Genomic DNA, 27645 nt, shown 5'->3' with positions numbered 1-27645 from the left:
CTACCTTTATAAATCTTTTTATTTTGTAATAATAATTATTGTTTGCCTTTATGTGTGTGTAACCATGGAATCCTAACTTATTTCTCCATGGTGTAACTGATAGCTAAATAAAGTCAAATCAAATATTTAAAAAAAAATCTAATCTATTTCCTTCTTCACAAGCCCAAAAGTGGAAACAAATATTAAATTGTTTATAAACTGTGACGGACTTTTTATCAGAGAGCAATAAAAGTCAGAGCCATTATATAATATAAATGGTTGTGATATAAAATGTTGCATAGCCCCCTCTCTACATGTCGTCGCGTTTGACGCAAACCTGGATGGACAGTACCATTATATGTGGAGGGGAAAACATTTATAAAAATAACAAAAATATGTAGACCAACAAAAGGTGATTCGAAACAAAGGTGGTTCGTGTCGAAATTAACAAAAAGGTTTGTACAGTTAGTTTGTATTTGTTTGGTATCAAATATTTAAGGACGTTTTTGAACGAAAAACTGGAATTATATCTGTAAAATGTAAACAATAACCGTGAGTATTAGGCCTCCTTGATACCAAAAACTCACCGTCTTTCCTCCTATCTGCTACTGAGACGACTGCAGTGTAGTGTACATTCCTCCAGCCTGTAGTCTTTACTAAAATAAACTAAGTACAGTATAGCTAAGTCACAGTGTATGGTCTAACTTTCCGTTGCTGCTGTATTTGATCTAGCTAGCTAATCTTTTATCATGAGTTTGTGTCTTAATTTATTGTGTTTATTTGACTTGTTCTAACCTCTACTAACAAAAGAAAATCTTTTATTTTAATTGAAATAACATTTTGTTAAAAGTTGAACTTGAGATTCAGAAATACTGGTCCTACAGTGCATTTATTTTCAGCTGACTTCAGACCCGGGGGGAGGGGGATAGTCACTCTTAAATATTTCCCTACGGGGAGGAGCCGCATTTACGGGGTATATTTTCGTGGGCCTGGTAGCACAAGTGTGGGAAAATAATGGGTGTAGCACATTTATGGGATATATTTCCAAGGATTTGGCAGCATAAGCCTGGAAAATGAAGGGAGTGCAATTAGTAACTTAAGTCCCTGGCCTGTCCAGTGTCAAAATGTCACGATTTATCGCACAATTTTAGCTCTACAGGATGCATAAGCCCTTTACTAAATGGATCCTACCTTTGAATCAATGTAAAATAGCTGCCTATGTTATCACAAACCCTGTTACGAACGAACGCATGTCTCGAAGTGGCTGTTTCACCCCCTTGTTTGGTTTGTATACAGACGTTCCAACTCTCCCGATTTATCTGAGAGTGCCTCCCGAATGTTCATCCAATTTCCCGAACTATCTGAATTCTGTATTGAAATGAGCATGGACTGTGTTTAATTTATTCGCGCAGTAAGAAATAAATTTATAAACTCTTACCGGTGTCCGGTATCAGTAAGATTTGTTACAGCAGCCAAGCTCCAAAACCTTACCATTAAATAAATCATTGAACCCCAAGATAAAGCTGCTCTGGGTAATTGACCGATATACACAGTCACTCTTAATCTCTATGGCACAGTAAAGGCTAGTCTAGCAGGATAAATGTTAAAGTTTTTTAGTTGCGTGCAAACACGACTCTACAGCTCACTATGTCGGTCGTTTGGTGGGTCAGTCGGTTGGTCGGTCGGTTGGTCAGTAAACACTAACTCAAATTTGCGCACACGACTGCAGCCATGTATCATGGCCTTGTTAATAACTGCAACTCTATATACAGAGTAATCACCAATTCGTAACACCATCACCATCAAACAGCCATCCCATCCCATTAAAACTAAACCCAGGTGATGGATACCAATTACATCGATATTTTTTAAATTGGAGCTGTTCCGTTACGACGCACTTGGTATTTTTTGGTTATCCGCACTTGGCGGATAACCCCTTGTTATTGTCAGGATCTTTTTTTTTTTTTTTTGGTTATCCGCACTTGGCGGATAACCCCTTGTTATTGTCAGGATCTTTTTTTTTTTTTTTTTTTTTTTTTTTGGTTATCCGCAACCGTAAGGTTTTGCGGATAACCCTTGTTATTGTAAATATCTTTTTTTTTTTTCATCTTCTTTGTTCTTCTTTCTTTCCCGGAATTTTGTTGCACGCATATCTGTCATCCTTGTCAACATAAGATTGTATAACTTTGTCATAAGATTGACCTGTAGCTGTAGATGTGCAGGAAACTTTGTTATATGACGTTAGAGTCGCGTAGCGCAAGTTACGCGCGATTTTATGAATTTCAATGATTGGTCATAGATTATAAACCAAAAGTCATTTTGTATTGACACTTGGTGAAAATTTAAGTCATGTCAAGGGCAAACTTTCTATGGATTAAAAATGGCATGTTTCACAAGAAGTTACGCGCGCACGCGCATTTAAAATTTCAAAATGCGCAAAAATAATTTCTAATCAACTTTCTACGCTGATCATGACATTTTGAGCATGTCAAAAATTCCCACGCGCGCGAAAAAATTTACGCGTAAGGTGCGCACGGAGCATGAAAATCATTTGTTTTTTTCTTGAATTATGATTTTACAGCCTTTCTTAGTCATTTTAAAAAAGATTTACATCATTTCAAATTAAAATGACGTCATACGAACACGTTGATTTAGACCATTTGCGCGCGTTTTAGTTGCAAAAGTGACAACATATTGTCAAAATTAAGCCTATTTTTAATCTATTATAGCTCCTCAGGATCATCCACGACCCCCAATTTTTTTTATTTAATATGTAAGCAGATATGTTGTAGATATGAATTCATGCAGAACCTTTACCACTCGGATGTTATGACGTCATCGTATGGCCACACGAATGTAAAATATAGGATTTTTTACTCTTTCGTTATTGATCATCACATTCAACAAAGCGCGTCTCGCTTATACGTATTCCATTTCCCCCGAAATTTTAATATTGTCTATGTCAATCAACTATCTTTCGCATGAATTAAAAATATTTTAATTTTTATAACGTCATCATGTCTAAAAACGTAAATAACGTGGGTCACTTATTTTCATCTTTACAGTAAATTTCAATCTGTTATAGCTCGTCAGAATAAAAAGTGATAATCATGATTTAAATGTTTTCTGGAAGCTATTGGATTGTAGATACGAATTGATGTGAATATTTTGCCAATCAGATGTTGTGACGTCATCATATGGCCAGTTGAATTCAAAAAGTCATATTTTCATCTCTTGCATAAAAGTTCACTGCGTTTAAACGAGAGCGCATCTCACTTTTACGTGCCTAAAATTCTTCAAATTTGTTTTAATGTAATTATTTAGATAATTATCTTCTAAAATTGTTATCTTTATTTGTCAATTTGATGATGTCATCGTGTTAATAATTGGATTTAAAAGATGAGTCTCGTAATTTTGTCTATGCTACACTGTATATAACATATACAGTTTATTCTGTAAAATACTGTAATATGGTGTATGCTAGTGCTACATAATAGGTACAATTAAGCACTGTAAACATATTTATTTTATGTCATAGAATGGCATAATAATTTTCGAGGTTCATATAGTTAAGTATGTGCATGTTGCGTTTGCGCGGATAACCCGAACTCGTCAAAGTGACGAGTTCAAATCTAGTTGGTTATCCGCAACCGTAAGGTTTTGCGGATAACCCTTGTTATTGTAAATATCTTTTTTTTTTTTCATCTTTATTCTTCTTTCTTTCCCGGATTTTTGTTGCAGCTATATCTCAAAATTTTGTAGACATAACTTTGTATAACTTTGTCATAAGATTGACCTGTAGCTGTAGATGTGCAGGAAACTTCGTTATATGACGTTAGAGTCGCGCAGCGTAAGTTACGCGCGATTTTACGAATTTCAATGATTGATCATAGATTATAAACCAAAAGTCATTTTTTATTGACACTTGGTGAAAATTTAAGTCATATTACTGGCGAACTTTCTATGGATTAAAAATGGCATGTTTCACAAGAAGTTACGCGCGCACACGCATTTAAAATTTCAAAATGCGCAAAATTAATTTCTAATCAACTTTCTACGCTGATCATGACATTTTAAACATGTCAAAAATTCCCACGCGCGCGAAAAAAATTACGCGTAAGGTGCGCACGGAGAATGAAAATCATGTGTTTTTTTCTTGAATTATGATTTTACAGCCTTTCTTAGTCATTTTAAAAAAGATTGACATCATTTCAAATTAAAATGACGTCATACGAACACGTTGATTTAGACCATTTGCGCGCGTTTTAGTTGAAAAAGTGACAAAATATTGTCAAAATTATGTCTATTTTGAATCTATTATAGCTCTTCAGGATCATCCATGACCCCCAATTTTTTTAATTTAATATGTAAGCAGATATGTTGTAGATATGAATTCATGCAGAATCTTAACCCCTCGGATGTTATGACGTCATCGTATGGCCACACAAATGTAAAATATAGGATTTTTTACTCTTTCGTTATTGCTCATCACATTAAATAGAGCGCATCTCGCTTATACGTATTCCATTTCCTCCGATATTTTAATACTGGCTAGGTCAATCAACTATCTTTTGTATGAGTTAAAAATATTTTAATTTTTATAACGTCATCATGTCTAAAAATGTAAATAGCATGGTCACTTAATTTCATCTTTACAGTAAATTTCAATCTGTTATAGCTCGTCAGAATAAAAAGTGATAATCATGATTAAAACGTTTTCTGAAAGCTATTGGATTGTAGATACGAATTCATGTGAATATTTTACCAATCAGATGTCATGACGACGTCATATGGCCAGTTGAATTCAAAAAGTCATATTTTCATCTCTTGCGTAAAAGTTCATTGCGTTTAAACGAGAGCGCATCTCACTTTTACGTGCCCAAAATTCTTCAAATTTGTATTAATGTAATTAATTAGATAATTATCTTCTAAAATTGTTATTTTATATGTTAATTTGATGATGTCATCGTGTTAATAATTGGATTTAAAAGATGGGTCTCGTAATTTCGTCTACGCTACACTGTATATAACATATACAGTGTATTCTGTAAATACTGTAATATGATGTATGCTACAAAATAGGTACAATTCAGCACTGTAAACATATTTATTTCATGTCATAGGATGGCATAATAATTGTCGAGGTTCATATAGTTTAAAGTATGTGCATGTTGCGTTTGCGCGGATAACCCGAACTCGTCAAAGTGACGAGTTCAAATCTAGTTTTCTATGTTATTCTTCTTTCTTTCCCTGAATTTTGTTGGCAGCGTATCTCTAATTCTGGCCAATATAAGATTGTGTAACTTTGTCATAAGATTGACCTGTAGCTGTAGATGTGCAGGACGTTTCGTTTTTTGACTATAGAGTTGCGCCGCGTAAGTTACGCGTGATTTTGTGAATTTCGCGTATTTACCATAGATTGCAAACCAAAAAACAATTTAAATTGAAACTTGGCAAAAGTGTAATTTATATCATGCGCTAACTTTCTATGGATTAAAAATGGCACTTTTTACAGAAAGTTACGGGCGCACGCGCGTTTAAAATTTAAAAATGCGAAAAATCAATTTCTAATCAATTTTCTACGCGTTTCATGTCATTTTGAGCATTTCAAAAATTCCCACGCGTGCGCAATTTTTTACGCGCGCGTGCGCACGTAGCGCAAAAACAATTTTTTTTTGCTTGATTTTTGTTTTTCCAGCCTTTTCTAGTAATTTTACCAATTTTTATACAATTTCGACTTAATATCACGTCACACGAGCACGTAGAATTTGACAATTTGAGCGCGTTTTTGAAAAAAACGTTCAGAAATTCGTCAAAATTATGCCTTTTTTTAAACAGTCATAAATTCTAAACTACGTGGTGAACTTTTTTTAAATTACATATTCTTGAAGTAATATAGTTGTATTTATCGAATCATGCATGAATATGGCTAACCGGACATTGTGACGTCATCGTATGGCCACTCGAATATAAAATATAGGATTTTTGTCTCTTTTGTCATAGCGCATCACATTTAGTAGAGCTCATCTCTACTTATCCGTATTCTATTTCCTCCTATTTTTATATAATGTCTAGGTCAATCAATTATCTTTCGCATGATTTACCATTTTTAAATTTGTGATGACGTCATCATGTTCAAAAGCGTCAATAACTTTGGTCACTTATTTTCACCTATTCTGAACTGTATATAGTACGTATAAAGATTATACTGTATATACTGTAACGGCATTTGGTATAGCCCAAATCATTTATTTCCTACCTACTGCTATAATGTAGCAGGCCAAATAAGACTAAGTACTGATTGGCTATTTGTGATAAACAAATTGGTCCAGGGACCTATAGTATAGTATAGTAGTCATAATAATCTTTTTCTGTGTGCAATATTCTGACGTATGACGTGCGCGTGGCTTTTGGGCTGCGGATAACCTAACTCGTCCGTAGTGACGAGTTCAAATCTAGTTTCTATGTTATTCTTCTTTCTTTCCCTGAATTTTGTTGGCAGCGTATCTCTAATTCTGGCCAACATAAGATTGTGTAACTTTGTCATAAGATTGACCTGTAGCTGTAGATGTGCAGGACGTTTCGTTTTTTGACTATAGAGTTGCGCCGCGTAAGTTACGCGTGATTTTGTGAATTTCGCGTATTTACCATAGATTGAAAACCAAAAAAACAATGTAAATTGAAACTTGGCAAAAGTGTAATTTATATCATGCGCTAACTTTCTATGGATTAAAAATGGCACTTTTTACAGAAAGTTACGCGCGCACGCGCGTTTAAAATTTCAAAATGCGTAAAATCAATTTCTAATCAACTTTCTACGCGTTTCAGGTCATTTTGAGCATTTCAAAAATTCCCACGCGTGCGCAATATTTTTACGCGCGCGTGCTCACGTAGGGCAAAAACATGTTTTTTTTGCTTGATTTTTGTTTTTTCAGCCTTTTCTAGTAATTTTACCAACTTTCAAACAATTTCGACTTAAAATCACGTCATACGAGCACGTAGAATTGAACAATTTGCGCGCGTTTTTGATAAACAATTTCAAAAATTGGTCAAAATTATACCTTTTTTTAAACAGTCATAGATTCTAAACTACATGGTCAATTTTATTTTTTTTTACATATTCTGAAAGTAGATGAGTTGTAGATATAGAATCATGCATCCATTTGGCTAACCGGACATTGTGACGTCAACGTATGGCCACTCCAATATCAAATATAGGATTTTTGTCTCTTTCGTCATAGCTCATCACATTTAATAGAGCGCATCTCTACTTATCCATATTCCATTTTCCTCAATTTTGTAATATTGTCTAGGTCAATCAATTATCTTTTACATGATTTACCATTTTTAAAATTGTGATGACGTCATCATGTTCAAAAGCGTCAATAACTTTGGTCACTTATTTTCACCTATTCTGCACTGTATGTAGTACGTATACAGTATATAGTGTATACCGTATATACTTAGACGTGAAGCAAAATAGAGGGCACACTAACACTTTTTCAATGGCATAATCGTTTTTCTGCGCGCAATATTCTAACTTATGTCGTGCGCGTGGCTTTTGCGCTGCGGATAACCTAACTCGTCCGTAGTGACGAGTTCAAATCTAGTTATTTGTAGTGTTTGTGCAATTTGATTTTATTTTCTTAATAATTACTGTATGCCAAACAAAATGATTTTCCATTTTAAGTGAACCAATAAAATTTACTTGGCTTAAATGTTTATCGCAATTTGTTATGTTATCATATTTTAAAATTATGTACTAAACTGTACTTAATTAATGAGTACAGTATATGTTTAATATAAATATATTAATAATTATGCATATTTGTTTTCTCGAAGTTGATAAAGAATTACTGGTGCTGCTATTTTATTGCTGTAGCATCCTTTGCTTAAAGATGTATTGTCCCTTTGACCAATTCAAAAAACAATTTTTTTTTTTAATTTCGAAAAAAATGGGTCATTTTGAAGTATCATAATAGTTATTAACTTTCACCAAAAATTTGTAAAAAAAAAAATTATTTAACCGAAATACAGACATTTTTTTGTTCAAAAAATAACTTTGACTTCCAGTCAAAGTTTTCCATCAAAACATATCTCATAATGCAACGCGCTTATTTGGCTACTCTGTATGCATACTCATAAAACTTCCTCGCGATCTGTGTGAAAAAACACCTTCTCAACCGCGACGAGTTGTAAACAATCCTAATTAGCATCATGTATAATGCATACTCGTGGTTTGAAATCTTTGTTTACTTTCACTTGTGATGATTTTCCAGACGAAATGTAATCAAATTAATTTACCTGTTAATTACGTAAACTTGTTGTTTTTGGCTCGAATTTTCGACTTAAAGTGAATACCTTTAATATTACTTTGATATGGCCAATTTAAATTTAGAATATTTTTTTTTTCATTTTTTGTGTTTCAAGGGACAATACATCTTTAACAAATCATACGTTGTATTTACTTAATGATTTTATGTAATAAATGGCTGTTTTTCTTAATACCATACATGCCAACACACCGGTTTTGGCCGGGAGACTCCCGTCTTTTAGACTCGTCTCCTGGCCAGATACTGTGCTCCCGTTTTTCCACATTTTCTCCCGTATTACAAAGAACTGAATTTTGATGTTTATTGTGGTTTTCTGTATTAAAATATAACAAATATGCTTACACACAAGCAAATTTACGATATTTAAAATAAACCATGTACGACCATCTGCGGTCAACTTCAGATGTTGGCATGTATGTAATACAATTATAAATATCATTTTCCCCTGAATAGAGATGTCTCTTGGTGTAACGAAAATGATCTAACTGTTAGTCTTGGTTTAACCTTTCTTAAATAAAGTCTCATATAATAATACAGTAATGAATACAGTAATTAATGAAACACAATATATGATGCCTTTTGAGACTACTGCCTTTGCAACATGTTATTTTTAACCTCTGTGTAGGTTTTGTTATTAAAAAAGAAATATTTTTTTTTAAAGAGAACATTATTTTTAGCTATTCTTATATATTGACAGATTTAAAAACTGGAATTATGGACACTATTTTAGAGAGCTGCTTATCATATTGTTGCTACTGCTGCAGTTGCTATGGCGACCCACGTCATGCCAATTTATATGAGCCGCTACTGATGGAGGAGGAAAAAGACGCAGCAAATGATTTACTCTCCTACCTCAATACAGGTATGTAACTTGCTTATTAATATTCATGATTTAACTACGCATATCATTACAGAGGAATTTTTGTATATATTTTTATTTTAGAGCTTTTGATAACCACATCACGAACTAGCCTGGATCTACAGTATTATAATACAAAATACAACACTATGTAATTTATACAAAAACTGTGTACAAAATGGAAAACAAATTTTAAATGTTGCGCATTATGATTAAGACAGACAAAAATCGATCACAGTAGAAAACCCCTATTCAGAGAACTCCCATTCCTGTGAAAAATACTATCAGTATTTCCAGAGAAAGTTGCATGGTAAACGATGGGAACAACCAGTCGAGAAACAGCAGGCTACAGTGTCATACTCTATGTTTGATTCAACTTGGGTTAATTAAGCCTAAAATAGTCATTGACTTGCTGTTAACGTTAGTAGACCCTATTTATTTGTATTTACTACCATCAAAATGGTAACCAAACACATGTAATTTTTCTATATTTTTTTTTCCCATACGCATTCAATTAGTGACATTGACAAACTTACCAATTAAACCTTGAGATAAAGGATAAGTTACATTACAATACTGGCACTACGCCTAGGTCAAGAATGAACCCTGAACCTTGTAATTGGAAGGCAACAGCATGTTAACTACCAAGCCACAACTCCAATACTTTTTTTATTTATTTAGATATACAGTAAAGTCTGATATCAAATTAGATAAAATGACATATTATGATGACGTCCATCAGTCACAGATGCTCAAATTCAATTTTCTAAATAATTTTAATATTTATGGGTCTGTAAAACTCATTAGTAGTCTGACACAACTCATCAGTATAGCTCAAGTAGAATTCTAAATAACACACAGTTGTACACTATTCAGAATTTAAAATTGTATTCATTCGTAATTTTTCCCCAGGGTTGAAAAAATTGCGTGATTATGGTTTGTATGTAATGTGCCATTAGGTTGGCTATTTTGAATTCAATAAGCCTTGTAAGTAGGATGTTTACTGTCATTATTTCACTTGTTTAAAGGGTACCTCCATGTTTCAAATTGATTTATTAAAAACCAATGCAGCAACATTGAAGATTTCATACTTATTTTCAATGCTTTATTAACTAGGTTTGTGTTGTAAGTATTACTATTTTCTTATGTAAATTTATTGTTGTTTGCATTTTATACTTTTTCCTCAATGCCTCAAATCTACATAGAAAATTCAATTCAAATCCTATCTTATAACATGTTTACCACTATTTTAAAAGGGGGCTTATTTCGCGATCTGCTTCATTGCTGTTGAAAAATAAGTGAGATTAATATCAATATTGTTGCATTAGAAAAAACAAACATTAGAAATTTTAGACCTGGAGTTTACTGTACCCATTAAAGCTCAGGTACAGGCATGAATTTTAAATATAATATCTGGTTAATTGTACATAAATCAAATATTTGTAACAGAAATCAAGACGAAAAAACATGAATTTCCCTTAATATGGTAAAATACAAAATTTGGCAAAATTCTGCCATAAAAACAAGGAAGACTTTTTTTCAGTAGTTAGGTAGTTTAATGTAATGACATGTCTGGTGACTCCCTAGAAGGTGAAAAAGATGGTGGATATACGGTGGATAATTTTTGCTATAGAATGAAAATAAAAATCTGAAGTTGAATAAAAATACCAGAAATGTAAAATTCAAGTTATATTACCTATATTTAGTCATCTGATAACATTTTTTACCACACCGTTTATTTTTCATAGCTTTTTAAAATGCCTCTCTATTTACAAAATTTGTGTACAAAAGAATAGAGATTTTACTGTGTAATTTGAACTATCCCCCCACTGATAAAAGAAAGTGCTTATTTTCAACAAGCTCGTGTAAGACAAATAAAATACCAACAATTATGGGTTTTATTACATGTTACCGTATGTAGTTTTTAAAGTAAGATTACCTATGTTTGTTTGTCTATTTTGTGCTTTCTTCTTATATATTTTTTGTTGGACGCACTTTCAAAATGTGAAGTGTGCCACTGTTACAAAAGTGAAGTTCCGAAATAAATTATAAATTATTATGAAACATAGGGGAAACTATAGATCGATAATTATTGGAATGTATTATCAATAGAATTTTTTTGCCCGCACCTGGCCATTAAGGCAATGATAGCTATACCTACAACACGTGCACAATGGCCTTAGTGTAGTAGTGCAGGTTTCATTTGAATAAAAACAATTTAAGTAATTAAATGTTGTCATTAAATAATCAATATTTTGCAACGCATGACTGATGTCTGGAAAAAATGTCATAATTTCAAGCTATTCAAATTTCAATCATATATTATGTTAATTAATTTTCATGTCCATACATCACAAACCAATCAGAAAATGTCATTATGAGGATGTTTCAGCTAAAGATGAACTTTGCTTGACCGTTGAATTGCTAAGAAATCCGTAATTAGGTTAAACCAACAGCCATTGCGATAGAAACATGTTATTGGATAATGCATGTATCTCCTCGCTATTCTAATTTTCTTCTGCAAGCGATAATTAAAGTTAAATTTGTTATGATCAGTCCTAACGAATGCAATTGTTCTATTCAGTTTTCAGTGCAAAAATAATTTAAGGTGGAGTTTTACTGTAGAATGAATTCAAAGTCTAGCAATAACATCAAAATTACATCCTCTAAAAGCATTTTTTTGTTTACTATGGGAAAACAATTTAGCAAATTATTATTACCGTAGTATTAAAATAGAATTACAGTAGTATTAAATCTAACACACCTACAGTAAGTAGATTCTTGTCATTTAAATTGGTTGATTGTGGGTCACATGATATAAAATAAATGTTATATACAAGTAGCACTCGCTCTTGATGTACTGATAGTAGTCTCTTCTTTGATCGATTCAAAACAAATACAAATAAGGGATTTATGAATACTGTGTACTAATTTTAAAATATGGTATTAGACCACTAACTGTAATTTTATGAAATGACTACTTGCTTATTATAAGATTTTCTTAATCATGCTATAAAGCCTACAATAATTTGTAAGTGTACCGGAGCCCTGAATGTAGTGGCGTGATTACTTTCTTGCTAACGGTCAACTCTCCCAATCTGGACATCAGTGACCTGGTTTTCATTGTATCTAAATGGTTGAATGTGAGACCATTCAGACCCACCCGGAGAGTTTCCCGTTGTCTTCAGATAGCTACAGTAGTTTGACCGTGTTCAACCATGGAGAAATAACCAACTAAACCTATCTCATCTACCCCAAACCGTTGCTTGTTATAGAGATTTTGTCATTAAGTCTACCCAGGCTGCAATCAATACACCTTTAATGACTCTACCATCATGATGTGTATAAAATTGATCGTCAGTTCGAAAGAAGTTCAGTAGTTTCATTAAATAGTACCCTGGTTGCTTCTAGCGTATTGATTTTACGATTTGCAAACTAAGTCAAATGTAAAAAACAAATACCAAAGGTCAGTACAGTAGTTTCTCTGGAATTCTTATATTTAACATTCAGTATTCAAATTATTATCAAGATAAGGATAGGAAATATCCATACTCCTGAAAGTCTACAGCATTTTTTTCATTTTTTTTATATTACTTTTATTACTAAAATACATACAGTACATACATGACGTCAAGTCCCACACTGACACTTTTTGGCCCAACCTCAAGCTCTCACGCCATGCACCAAACATTTCATGCTTTCACCAATCTCAATCTCAAAATTCTGTTTATCATACCTAGAATCACCGATCAACATAAAAATCTATTTTTTGAGTATGTTTATTGTTATTTAATGAACTTAAATGATTCATGTAAGGAACATTTCGAAACGTCCCAGTCCACTGCATTAAAAAAGTGCGGGCGGAAATGTTCCTTACATTAAACATTGGTAAAGTAGCCTATTCCCCACTTAAAAAATGGTGTGCTAATAGGCGTGATCCAAGGGAAATCCAGTTGTCCTTAGCTTCGCCTAAATTTTGTAAAATGCAGTGAAAAGGATAGGACATTATAGTTAGCTGTTCATTATTTTCACAATCTTTTACGTGCTCTACCGAATCTTGCCTCCCCTCTATTATTTCAAAATCATCCTCGATCTGCCTCGTGTGCTTATGCTAGCAGACTATGTAGAAAGATTGATGCATTATATCAGTATCTCTCCACAGATATTTATTTTTTGGGCTTATTATCCATACATTTAAAATTGTAGTATTGTACTGTATTCAATTTATTATTTCAGTTTAGATGTTGAGTCAATCAGGTTTCCTCTTTCTAGGTTTCATGATGTATTTTAATCAATGATTCTTTGTCGATAATTGTTGGGATTGTATAATGTTTGCATTTCTTTTGTTCCAACGGTGACGTGATGCTTACTTGATTCAATTTAGTTGTACTAGACACATGCTCAGCGCTATGTTTTTGTCTGGAATGGAGACATAGTTTTCTATCTCTTTCAAATAGTGTACACCAAAGTTTATAGTAAATCAAGTTTATTAATAGAACAATAGAAGGCTCGACCTTATCTTATTCTTTTATTTTTATCAAATCCAACACTGATTTAGAGTATACTCACTAATTACAGGAAAGAAACTACAGTAATGATGCTTATCAAGGGAGTGGAATTGTTTATACAGCTATGGCACTAATTAGACTATTCAGAGTTTAACACTGGCTTCACTACACTATTAATTATGGTATTTTTTTAAAAATTATTTCTAGTTTAAAGAGCTGAATTTGATTAGTTTTTGCTAGTTTATAGCCTTTCCCATGGTTCAATATTTGTTTTTATTTTTAATATGTAACAAAAAGAAAGAAAACCCTCAACACAAATCCTCAACATGTACTTGATAGAAAGACAAAACAAACTTTTAGACAGTTTTGTTTTTTCAGGAAAGAAATGTAGACTTGCTAATGAACCAAATTTGCAATATTTTAGTTTTTATTTTAATATTTAATAAAAAAAAAGAAGAAAACCCTCAACATGTACTTGATAGAAAGACAAGAACACAATTTTAGACAGTATTTTTTTTTCCAGTAATGAAATGTAGACTTGCTATTGAACCAAAATTGCAATATTTGAATTTTTAATATTTAACAAAAAGAAAGAAAACCCTCAACACAAATCCTCAACATGTACTTGATAGAAAGACAAACACTATATTTTCAGACAGTTTTGTTTCCAGTAATGAAATGTAGACTTACTAATGAACCAAATTTGCAACTTTTATTGTAAATCCACATGTGGACTAATTGAATGAACGTGTTTGTTACAAATCCACCAACCATGAAATATACTCATTTACGATCGATTTTAAGCCAGAGGGAAGCATGATCAATAATCTGCACGCCGTAAAAACCAACGCTGGATTTCCTAATGCACTTTGGATGCTTCAGATTCCTGTGAGAATTTCGCCAGTTGTTGGGATTTTTTTTTACAATCAATTTTATGAAAACAAAGATGAAGTGATTTCCATTTTTAATATTTTCAAATTCACAGCAGAGATTTACAATTTTAGTATTATTATTTAGTATCTGCCTAACACCGAATTGATCGTGTGTTTTTAACCGTTAAGGCCTACTGTATTTTCAGGCTGCCTGCCATTTAAGCAGTTACTGAGAAAATTTGTCCTGTTTTGCTGCCAAAATATTGTGTTAATAATTGTTATTCACACGGTTAAGTTTTAGTTTTGCAGCAGAAACAGGACCTTAAGATACAATTAGACTTTTACTGTACCGGGAATTGACTCTGTCTACAGTACACTATCAAACTTTATGTGACAAAAAAATGTGATGTGCCTATATATGGACATATCACTACCATATTTAAGCATTCACTAGCATATTTGGGCACGTCACACTTTTTTGTCAAACTAGTTTTCAGATAGTGTAGACAGAGCTTAAGGCAGGTTTTGACTTATCATTCTTATTCACACTATGGTCCACTAGTTAGTATTATCTCATAGTCTTTGTTAAACTTCTATTGTCGATGTCAAGGCTTAGCATGGCTTAAGTCTATTTAAAACTGACTTTTATAGTCTACTCTGTTTAACTTGATAACAAATAAAATATTCCTACTGTATCTGAACCATAACATTAAAATCAATTAAGAGATAATTTAATAATTTAAAGTGTGTTTTCATGGGGGTCACTAATTGTCAGATAGGTGATACCTTGCTTAAAATAGTAAGTTTATTCATGATGATTAGTTTTTACCTTTCAAGGCCAATTTTATAACAACAGACATAAAGAATCAATAATTCTAGGTGCCAATCATCAGTGAAAACATTATACACTATGTTTGAAATAGACTGTTGTTTTACAGGTGCGATCAAGGATTTTTTAAATGGGGAAGCACTTTAGTGCTAATGATAGTTTGTCAAAAATACATCAAAATTAGTCCATAATTTCATTTTAGCTGGACCCACCCCTGTTTGTGGGTATGGATAGGGAGGTGCCAAGAAATGGTGATGGTGGTTTGCAAGGATGCTCCCACTTGAAGGCATAGTTCATGGACTATACCATTTGTGGATAGGGGTGTCCAGTGAGATATCTATTTGTTTTATACAGTAGGTTTATCCAGGTAAGCGGCACTCATAGACTACTGTACCACCACTACTGTTGGAGATTGGCTATTTAATAGTTCAATATGCCATCATATTTTCTTTCCGTTGGTAGAATGCGCAGGTGGTAAGATATACAGTGATAATTTCCTTTTAGAAGAAGAATCATATACAGTGTGTCTATTGTTAGTTTTTGTTCAATCAGAAAGCAGGTGGCAATCAGATGTAATCTATTTTTATAATAGCCATTGCACTCTATTGTTAAATACCTTTTAGGGCCATTTCAAAATTATTCTACTGCATTTACTGCAGTAAACTATACTTTGTTTACTCTTTTAACCTGATTATGCTTATTTAATTAGCATGTTTTTTTTTGTGGATACACACTGTTTATTGCGACACCTCAAAAGTCTATATTGAGCAAACTAAAATCATTGGTTATTTCAGTAAAAAAATACAGTTACTGCAGTAACTGCAGTAGAATAATTTTGACATGATCCCTTATATTAATATATTTACTGGTCAACTACTGTACTACTTTTTCTTTACCGTATCAAAGCTTTTGAATGCTAAAATACTGTATGTTAAAGACGGAAAGTTCATGTGCATAAAATTATTTTCTGTATATAATAATTTCAATAGCTGACCAATTTCTTAATAATATAACTGAACCTTATCTTCTAAATAATCTCGCTCAAATATGAAAAAAGAAACCCATGATATTGATGGTTTTCCAAGTCAGGTCTTCAGATCCAATGAATTTGTAGACATATGAAATGTTTGATCTATTCCCGTGTTGTGTATATAGGTTTTAATTTTAGCCGCCAGAAGCTTGGATGTGTTCCGTATCCCTAGACACAACTTTAATTTTCACCATATTTTTTTAATCTAAATTATCAAAAGCAGAAAAAAATGTATCTTTGTTTTTTTATTTTCCAGATAGTGGAGAAAAACCAACAATTAATGAAAGGCGTTTTCGTGCATTGTGTGTTTTAACATATTCTGAAAATGTGGATTTACAAAGATCAGCTGCTCTATGGCTTGCAGAAATTAGCGAAAAATGTAAGTCTTGTAAAAGTGTGTCTTCATCTAATCATTTTTGTCATCATCATCATCATCATCATCATCATCATCATCATCATCATCATCATCATCATCATCATCATCATCATCATCATCATCATCATCTAATGATACTTTACTCCTAACCTTGCAAACTATAAGAAGCTTCTTTGTAACTGAGGGTGACCTCTTCAGTACTGGTCACCAAAGGCCCAGTATGGTCAACACACTGTGCCATGTATGTACATTGGACCAACAGCTTTACATCCCATCCAATGGGAGTTAAGTATCATTGCCTAAGGATTCAATACAAGCAATATGTCACAGACAAATCTTGAACCCATGTCTTTGACATGCCATAGTAGTAATCAAGTGTAATTTTTGTCCTGAGGAATATTTTACAATGTCAGAGCCGGTATTGAACTAAAAACCCTTGAATAAAAAATACTTATTTGCACTTAGCTATGTGCATTGTGCCATAATTATTTCTCTTTCACCAATGATTATGGTTAATAATAATTATCTTCCACTTTTTTTTCTCCAGTGTTACAGCCAATAACTATACGTTTGATGAAGCTGGTGATAGCCCTACTAGAATCTGGTGATATAGAGACACAAAAGGCAGCCTCACTTGCTCTGAATAACCTTGCTGTGCATGGCCCAGGTAAACATTCTTGACAACTCATTCCTTCCTCAACAGGAGCATGAAAAAAGATCAAATGTGTTCAGGAAGTAAAGAAGACGATGTTATTAAAGAAGCATTAATTATACCATCAATTAAACTGGATCACACAAGCAAAAAATGCCATGTACCTGAGTGAAATTTTCAAACCTCATCCGAGGATTCTTCATCAGCACTAACTAGTCAGGCTGCCAAACGGTTTAGTGATGTGTATTGAGTCACATGACTGAGATGTAATGGGAAAGTCACATGATTCAATTAATTTCTTGTACTGTAGGTCTTGGGTAAGCCCAAAGTCATTGTTTACTGTGGATCCGGTTTTAGAGCAGCGATGTAGAGGGCTTCCTTCACTCCTCTGGAAGAAGCCTTTTTAAAAGAACCATCATATTTTCTATAGAAATTTGTGAATGTTAAATTGTGTTTCTAAAAATACATATGTTTAATGAATAAACGTGAGCTACATTATTTTTTACATTACCCCTACAGATGGACAAAATGACTATGCGAGTCCGTGTACTGTAGACAGGCACCACAAACTTCTCCAAAACAGTGATGTTTAGTTTGCAAACATTTATAGTTTTCTTGTGTAGGCTAGCCTTTTATTGTGTGATACATGATGCATGTGCTGTCAATGACAGCATCATTGTTATCAACTACTTTTAAAATAATATTGATATGCAGTGACAGTTTTCGTAGAATCTCATGAATAAAGATTGACAAGACATCCGAAAGTGGTAATTGAAATTCTCGATTTATAGGCTGTATATTTTCATATTAATAACCTTCAGCAGCCATGCTCGGCAGCGAGTCGTTGTTTATATTATTCATTAGTGTCTGTAATATAACATAATGTCTGTGTATGTGTTTAAGTTGTACACTATTGTTACATTACCTACAGTGCGTATATTACGCAAAGCAAAAATCGTGGCCAGTTGGTCACAAAAATCAACTATCATTTTGACAATAAGCTGATTTTACCATCAGAGATGGTGTTTAAAACATACAGTATATCACATTCAATATTATTCACAGTTTTAGATCACGATATATTAAAGCAACTAAACTGTTTTATTTTGTGCGTGTGTTGCGTTTTACATCCTAGGATGCGTTCAAGCGACACTCCGTGCTAATAAACATGTAGTGTAACTACTACTAACTCCCGCTCGAGAGACAAATCTCAGATTTTACAATTGGGTATTTTTAATTACTTTAAGTATTCCATAAGGTCATCCATGCTTGAGTAACCATTGTATCCCATAATTCCATTTGTTGTTTACATACATTTTTGTTAAGTAATATTTAATAATGTAGCTCACGGTATTCATAACATTAAAACGGCTGACCAAGCCATTTCAGGTTTTAAAAGTTCATTCCCTTCATTTCCAATATACGCATAACCTTTTAAGAAATTTCTTTTAACATATCCTACAGCATACCTGTAAATGTAGTGCATGTTTGTTTAATGGTATTTCTAAAATATGCAACATTTTTGCAACATAAATCTTCAATCAACTGCCAATTAGCAATAATGAGAGTTTAGTTAGGCCTAATAGACCCCAAGGGAGTCGTTGGTTTGATTAATTTTATAATGCACTTTATCCAGCTAGCTATTGAAATGGATTTTGTACTCTGCACAAGAAAAGTACAATTACCAATTAACAAACATCTTAATACCTCTGCTGCTTGTATGAATTTTGTGAGCGAACATATCAGCTCTTAAAGATGTATTTCTTTTTATATTTTTTGTATTATGTTTTCAGGGTACAAAAAGAAAGAACATTGAAAAAAAAAAAATAATTAATATATATATAATGTATTGGTTATGAATGCTTCCTTAGTGTTTATTTTAAGAATTTACTGTGTAACTTTTCTTCTTATTCCAGATTGTAATAAGGACATTATCATAAAAAGCGGCGGATTACGTGTTTTAATCCGATTGCTGCGCTCCTCCAGCCTGGAGGTGAAATGCAACGTATGTGGCTGTATAACATCACTGGCTACCTCAGGTAAGCAACCCATGTGCACATTTCAAATTAATCTCATGAATAATATGCTGAGATACTGTTAATTGGGAGCCTTCGATTTGCAACGACCTAACTAGGTCAGGTCAATCAATGTGTGGCCGGTTGTTGCCTGTACCTAAATCATCAAAACTGTGTCGAGGTGTGGAGTGAGAAATCACGTCCCAATATCCCCGAATGACATACTTGGGTCATTGGTCGTCGCAAATTTTTACCTATTACTCTCTTACTTTCAAGAATAAACTATACACTTGATTTGCAGTTATTACCCCACCCTAAGGTATTATATAATCCCACCCCTTGTCAGATTTCCCCTCCCCTTCTATTTGGCTATTTGGACTTACAACATATTGTATGCACAACATTTGCTATAGAATGTCCATAGATACAAATGCATATATTTTTATAAAATTCACTTTCAAAATCACGGTCTTTATTACAGTCCAGAGCACATACATAAAAGATACCTTCAACAATTGAAAATAAACACAATTCATGTCTGTAGCAGAAAAAAGAATGAGTGAGTCAATGTCATGATTGAGTGGAGTTCAATACTTCGTTCAAGGTCGTCTACATGTTATGTAGCATTTAAAATTTAAATTACATTTGATATAAATTACATTGGTCTTGTATTTATTAAATTATTATTTGTTTGTTATTTATTTATTCAACTTTATTTCATTGGTATCTACAATACAGCTGACTTGAAGAGGTCCTCTACACAAAATAAATGTACAATACCTAAAAACATCAAATTCATAACATTTTCATAGAAATTTAAATTCATGACTGTAATACAACATATAAAATATGTAAATTATTCCATTTTAAGTCGTGAGGTGGTTTCCCGAATGATCGTAAAATCAAAACGGTACTGGTTTTTTTTCCAACTAAAATACTTTCACTACAATACAGTGTTCTGCACTTTTTTACAAGAAGTAAAAAAAAGAATACATTAAAAATGATACGAAAAGGAGTTCAAAGGTGATTTAATTCCAAACAACTTTCAGAATTTATTCTTCCATATTTATATAAACACAGAGAAAGCACAGAAGATGAAATGTCGTTCATCACTATAGATCATTTATTCTACTGCAGTTACTGCAGTAATTTATATTCTGTTTACTCATTATACTGATTAAATGCTAATATTTACCGAGCTATTCATACACTAGGCTGTTTATTACAATGAATTCCTAATAAACTTCTACTAGGGAGTTGTAATTAATTACATTGAACAAACTAAAATCATATGTAATTATTTCAGTTTAATTACTGTACTTACTGCAGTAACTGAATAATTTTCACATGATCCCTAAAATGTATTATACAGGCTTAAATACATTAACATGTGTTGTACAGGGAACCGCATAAATTCATTTTACATATACTATTCTAAATCTGTAATGCATTTATTGACTTTACCTGCTAACACAGAATACCAGTTACTGACTTTATCAACAAACCAAGTAAAGTGTAACAAAACTAATATGACACACCCCTGCAACACAGCCTATATCCTGTAGAATTAATTTCTTTAACAGTATTCTACAAAAACAATTAAATTTACCAATGTAATTTTTTTTTCAGACCTCAACAAACGAGAGATAGTTGTGAAAGGTGGCATTAAACCGTTGTTGTCATTAGCAAAATCGCAAGACATTCGTGTTCGTCGAAATGCTGCTGGGGCACTTCTCAATCTGACCCACATTGGTATGTACTAAAAGCGAAGAGTGTAGAATCATGGGCGAATCCAGGATTTTTAAATATTGTAAAATGAGGTGCTGAATGTAATCAGAATGTCCTATATTTTGCATTGCACTGTTCAATATTGGCCAACTGCACACACACCCCACTACCAAACCTTGGATCCGCCTATGGGAATTAGAGTGTGATCTTTTTGATAACAAAAATAAAATTTCAACTTATACCTAGTTCACACGTACATTACATCATCAATTACTATACTAGCATGTGAAAGCATTTTTAACTTTTAGAAGATATCCCTAATAACATTGTTAGATTTTGTTAAACATCTGTGTTTGTGAATCCACTATTAATAGTGGTCTGTGTGGTTAACATGCTTGCTTACTCAGAATCCAGGGTTCAATCGTTTGCTCGACCAAAGATTTTTTTTGTCATGGCCCCTATTAAGTGAAACAAGCAAGTGAAAATACATGTTTAAAGCTCTATCTACACTATCAAACTTGATGTGACAAAATATATGGACACGAGGACATCATATCACTACCATATTTAGGCATATCACTACCATATTTGGGCTTTCACTACCATATTGGGCGCATCACATTTTTTGTCACATTATGTTTGATAGTGTAGACAGAGCTTAATAGGTGTTCTACTCTAAAATAATCACATGTTGAATTGGTATTTTGCAGATGCTAATAGGCAAGCACTGGTGTCAGATGGCGCTATACCTGTGTTTGTATCCTTGCTCAGTTCTGAGGACACTGATGTACAATATTACAGCTCTGCTGCCCTCAGTAATCTAGCAGTCGATGAATCTCATCGTAAACATGTCAGCAAAGAAGGAAACCACAGAGTGTTACGTTCTCTTATTTATCTTCTTGACTCACCGATTGATAAGGTTCGAATTTTGTTATTGTTCAGAAAAATATTAGAATGTATCAAAACATGAAAACTTGTGTAAATTGAATATTCATTCATTCATCTTTTTATTTCGGAATACCATGATGACATAATATATCCATAGCAAAAAAAATTAAGCCTAATCTAAGAAATCATTGTACAGATAATAAAATATATTCATATATATATATAGTCAATAAATAAGTCAATGCAAGAAGGCATTCCACTGTATAATTGTATTCTATAAAAAATTATATTGTTTTTTTAGGTCAAATGTCAAGCCTGCTTTGCTTTACGGAATTTGGCCTCAGATGGTATGTATATTACACAATAATAATAATTATAGTAATAATAATCTTAAGCTCTGTCTACACTATCAAACTTTATGTGACAACAAATTGTGATGTGACCATATATAGACATTATGATGTCATATCACTACCATATTTAAGCATATTACTACTATATTTGGGCACATCACTTTTTTCACATAAAATTTGATAGTGTAGACAGAGCTTTATGTAGTGCTTATTGCACAATGTTTCTTAAAGCACTCCACATTATTACCCCAGTCATTTTGTTGTATCAAACATGTATGAAAAAATACTCCCATAATGCAGCTAGTAATTGGCGCAAAGTTGTGTCTTGATCTAATTTATACACCTGGGTGTATTATACATAATAGTATTTGGTAGTATTTTTTTATCTTTTTGAACAATGTGTGAATGACTGTCCTTGACTGATTTTTGTTTTATTTTTCAGAATCTAATCAAGTAGCTATTGTAGATTTAGGATCACTTCCTCCATTACTTAGGATTATCAAGACCAGCAAAAAGGACACTTTGTCTGCTGCTGTAGCAGCTGTTCGTAACCTTTCAATACACAGACAAAATGAGGTACAAAACTAATCCTCTAAATGTAACTTTACTGGACTGTTCCATTTTCTTATGGGGTGGTTTGCTTTTGCCTTTCTTGTCTGTGATGGTTTACAAAGTCCTATATATATATATATTTTGTTTTCCTACAGACACCAATTGTACAAGAAGGATTTTTACCGGAACTTTGTAGGTTGCTATATGAGCCTATGATTTGGGAAGTGCACTGCCATGCTGCTGGTACATTAAGGAATTTAGCTGCAGGAGACCATGTAACGGTAATTGGTGTTCCTAAAAAACTTCATCCTCTATAAACATACATTGTGTCTTTGCCCAAAACTGTGTCAAATTGAGCAATGTCAATCCATGCATACAGTATAGTGTGACATGATGTAAACTGTAGGTCTTCACAAATCAAAAGCTACCTACTAACTGTTAATGTTCTCCAATCACTCTAAAGTTTTTAATGCCTCCTCTTCACAGACAATCTTAAGCTCTGGCGGTTTAGAGAGTCTAGTAAGTACTTTCATGGAGAGTACCTCACCGGCGTCAGTCCAGACTGAAGTGACAGCGGCTCTTGCTGTCATGTCAAGTGATGGTAGGTGTATTATTCAATTCCATTTATTATATGCATAACATTAAAAAAAAAGTTGTTTTGCTCTATACAATACAAAAATAGTATAAAAACCATGGCACATCATTCTCTAACATTCAGTGCTGTAATGGCAGATTGGTAATATTACGGAATTTATTTGTACAAGAGGTGATGGGCCGGAATGACCTGCCGCTCCTAAGAACTTCAAAAACATAGTGCATGGGATGAGTTGAGTCTTGTAAAGTTGAATGAATTTTCTTATTCTCTTATCAAAAATAGATTTGATTGAGCTCTTCTCAATTCCACTGATATGTTAAGCATAATTGACAATATGTTGGAGTTCAAATTATTATATAAAAAGTGTTTGATTTTACAAATAAACAGAAACTCAATTTCTTTTTCTTTCAACAGATGATGCCAAGCAAAAGTTATTAGAAAGTAATTCAGGGCGCTTCTTTAGTCGACTTGTTAACTTAGCTGTCAGCTCACCACACTCTGAAGTGCAATACAACAGTGCTGGCATTATCGGGCAAGTAGCGTTGCTAAGTAAGTATCTCAACAGTGCTCAAATGTTTCAAACAAAATAGAAGATATTTTTATTGTTTTTTTTCATGATGCTAAAATATTTTCCAACTGTATTTTACTTGGTTAAACTTCATTTGACACATTTCTTCTCTTCAGCTATTCCGTCAGAACTTCTGAAAAATAATGTTGGTGGAATTCTCAAGTATTTGGAAAGGTTTCTTCGCAGCAAAGATACAAACTTCATCCACATTGCTCTATGGACTTGCGTTCAGTTATTGAAGGGTAATTATTGTACTGTCATTTCTTTCAAAGCCCGAAAAAAAAAAAATAGGCAAAGACTTGTAATAAGACTTTGTTTATGTAGAGCATCTTGTGTATATGTTTGTCTTGTGAACCCCTGAGGGTCCCTAATGATCAGCAATTGCTGGATGGATCACCCTCTTTAAATATGGTAAAAAAAAAAAATGTATGGTTCCGAGTTCCAGTATCCAGGGAGTCTAGTTTCAGTATCCAGGGAGTCTAGTTTCAGGCTGGGTGTATACATAAGAGTTTAAAATGGATGATTGTCCTCGTCACAGAGAAAAAAACTGATATGATGATGATGATGATGATATTTTCTAATAATTATTTTCATTTTGTAGATGAATCATTTCTCATTTCCTTCCGTGAAAGTAACATACCAGCCCAAGTTAAAACACTGCAAATGATATCATCACTTCCTCTGCACATTAAGGAGCTTGCAGGCACTGTGCTAGAAGAGCATTGTTGATGTGTTGTTTTAGGCTAGAAATGGTAGGCCTAGGCACAGGATTCTAGCCGACAGGACAACGGTCTACCATAGCCAACAGGACAGGAGTCTACCACCATAGCCAACAGGGCAGGAGTCTACCATAGTCAACAGGATAAGAGTCTACCATAGTCAACAGGACAAGAGTCTACCATAGTCAACAGGTCAGGATGCTACCAGTAACCAACAGGTCAAGAGTCTACCATTGCCAACAGGATGGCAGTGTACCTTACCCTATCAGGACGGGAGTCTACCATAGTTAACAGGACAAAGATCTGTAGCCGTCCGGACAGTCTCTATGCATCATATGTGACATTGATATGGGCCTGTTCTATGAATTTAATAATGCGGAGAAAACTCTTAAACTCAAAACCAACCATGATAATGTTAAACAAATAAGATACATACCTTTTTACATGTCCTGTACTTGAAACCCTTTTTACCAAAGTGTTCACTGGCACCGCCCAGAATAAAACCTTCCAGTAGAAATAGTAATGTATTAGTGTTTTGTATCGTAATACTGGTGTTGTGTAACCTAGTGTTTTATATATTGTTTATGGTTGTAAATAGTTCTGTATTGTGAATATACCAGCATGTAACAAAATAGTATTAGGCATTTTAGTACAGTAAGAGTTCACATAGAGTGGGTTGTAAAAAGATGTAAATAAGGAACTCGTTTTATTGCTGTTGTATGTTTTATTATAAAAGAATGTAAATCCTTGTTGAAATAAACACTTTGGATTTGTGCAGGTGCAGAATCCTATGGACATTTCGTACTTATTTCATATTACTGTTCATAGAATAGGAGGGAATACAGACACTCCCTCTTTGTTTTAAGTAAATTTAAACCTCCTTCAATAATTATTAAACTTTGATGATGCTTTTTCAAATGAAATACAACCTAAAACTTACAGTATATTATAAATGGTACTATTTTATAATTCAGAGTTATTTATTATTTTTATGTAAAATAAATAAGCACCAACACTTATTGAAATACTTATATAAATATACAATCATCATTATTGTTCACTAATACAGCGAGTATACTTTTATGTAAATAGTGCATTTTTAATGTTATTATTATACAATATTTATTACATATTTAAGTAGCGGGAAAGTGGCATTACAATATACTGTAGTTGTTAGCAATAAACTAGAGTGATAAATGGAGTTAATCTTTCAACTAGTATAGTACTGTAGATTATAAAATGATAATGGATTGATTTTACTTTGTATAGTAAGCTCATGTTGTCCTTTGCGATAATAGCGAGTTTTTGTTTGGGGGAGGTATCCAAATGAGTAATCTACACATGCACATAGTGTCCAGTATACATAGTTTTGTCCAATTATTGGGTCTGTATTTGGTTGATCTAACGTTTACCATCCTGGAAACTAAATCATGTAACTATTTTTTCGAGACTCAACAATAGCACTCAATAACTACAGTATCATAAGCCTCAACATGGCAGTCTAATATTCCACTGTAGTTACAACATGGCAGTCTAATATTCCACTGTGGTTACAACATGGCAGTCTAATATTCCACTGTGGTTACAACATGGCAGTCTAATATTTCATTGTGGTTACAACATGGCACCCATAAACAAAGTTGTCTGAACTCTATTTCCACAGTAACTGATTGGCCATTTACCTGAGACAGCCTCCAAATAATTACCTTAATTCTAGTACTGTATTTTAATAAGATTGCAGTGACAGGTTCAACTTGGTACACCTTTTGATTAATGGTTGAATTTCCATTTCATTTTGAATGCACTGTGTATCAGTTACATTGAAGTCGGGTCGCAACCTTTAAGATTTGGTGTAACTCCAGTAATGGTAGTGCATTTCATAAACTAATTATTAGTAAAGTGTATAACTGTATAATAAAAACATATTGTACTGTATTTAAGATGTCCAGGGAATTACGTAAATAGCAATAACTAAGTATTGTTAGTTGGTTTTTAAAGTAGAAATTTAGAAGCATGTGTATATTCTTCAAGGCCAAGAAGGATTTTTACCAACGGTGTATGTGGTTAGTTTTAATCAGGTTTTAATATTGGAGTGTTGAAGTGATGTGACAATGTGTGTTATGTTTTACTGTACCTCAAATTTTATCTAAATTTTGCACTTTTTTTATATAAAATTTATTTTAACTTATTATGTAAATGTGTGTCTTATAGTACCTGTACCCAGAACTATGTTTGATTTTTTCCTGCATTATTTTTTAACCAAATAATGCCTGATGAGGTCTTGTATATCATTTATAGCATTCACATTCTGTATACTGTATTATTACATTATATATTGGTTTTTTTTAACAATATTTACTACTGCCAATTTTATTAATTTATACTTTCAGTATTTAATTTTAGGTTTTTATTACATTTTTAATAAAGCAAATATTCCACCTTGAGTGAAATTTTAAACATTTTTCTTTTATTATTATATAAATAAAACATAATGTATTAATTTTCTACCTTAAGCAATAATATCATTATTATATAATTGAAAAAAAAAATAAACTGGGCACCCATTAAAAGTTGTATTCCGTCTTACATACTTACTCCCTTACTTATTTTGGTACATAGGCCCTACTTTACTTACATTTTAGCTATATTACTGAGATTTTTCAGTCTAATTATTTTATAAACTATGTTGAACTCACTCCATCAATATCTGATATAGATTAGATTTTTTAATTTTTTTTATTTACATTTTAATTTATAGAAGTTTCTGTCTTTTGTACTTACTCCCTCAC

At 32.9% G+C, this 27645-nt stretch overlaps 1 protein-coding gene across 2 annotated transcripts; it reads left to right on the top strand.

Annotated features, from left to right (window-relative positions):
* Nucleotides 1–391: 391 nt before the first annotated feature.
* LOC144840696 (uncharacterized) lies at nucleotides 392–27645 on the top strand. Of its 2 annotated transcripts, XR_013611946.1 has the most exons (15): nucleotides 392–434; nucleotides 9010–9174; nucleotides 16667–16789; nucleotides 17334–17453; nucleotides 19355–19477; nucleotides 21083–21205; nucleotides 21892–22100; nucleotides 22371–22416; nucleotides 22865–22998; nucleotides 23130–23255; nucleotides 23461–23575; nucleotides 23984–24118; nucleotides 24254–24379; nucleotides 24739–26355; nucleotides 26389–27645. XR_013611946.1 is itself a non-coding variant. In XM_078696659.1 (14 exons), the coding sequence occupies exons 2-14, from the start codon at nucleotides 9027–9029 to the stop codon at nucleotides 24864–24866; spliced, it is 1656 nt and encodes a 551-aa protein (XP_078552785.1). In that variant the 5' UTR covers nucleotides 392–434; nucleotides 9010–9026; the 3' UTR covers nucleotides 24867–27645. The 2 variants fall into 2 exon arrangements, 1 of the variants encoding a protein (XP_078552785.1); XM_078696659.1 differs by having other exon boundaries at nucleotides 24739–27645.

Source organism: Antedon bifida, chromosome 4 (assembly GCF_963402885.1).
Source record: "Antedon bifida chromosome 4, ecAntBifi1.1, whole genome shotgun sequence".
Taxonomy (NCBI): Eukaryota; Metazoa; Echinodermata; class Crinoidea; order Comatulida; family Antedonidae; genus Antedon; species Antedon bifida.
Note: the sequence above shows the minus strand (reverse complement) of the source record. Positions and strands in the feature narration are given on the sequence as shown.

What these genes read in the sequence shown, in the direction of transcription:
- LOC144840696 (XM_078696659.1), top strand. Translation starts at nt 9,027, where the DNA reads ATGGACACTATTTTAGAGAGCTGCTTATCATATTGTTGCTACTGCTGC. An exon ending in TGCAGAAATTAGCGAAAAAT is followed by an intron (nt 16,790 to 17,333) that starts GTAAGTCTTGTA and finishes TTTTTTCTCCAG; the next exon opens with TGTTACAGCCAATAACTATA. An exon ending in TTGACTCACCGATTGATAAG is followed by an intron (nt 22,101 to 22,370) that starts GTTCGAATTTTG and finishes TTGTTTTTTTAG; the next exon opens with GTCAAATGTCAAGCCTGCTT.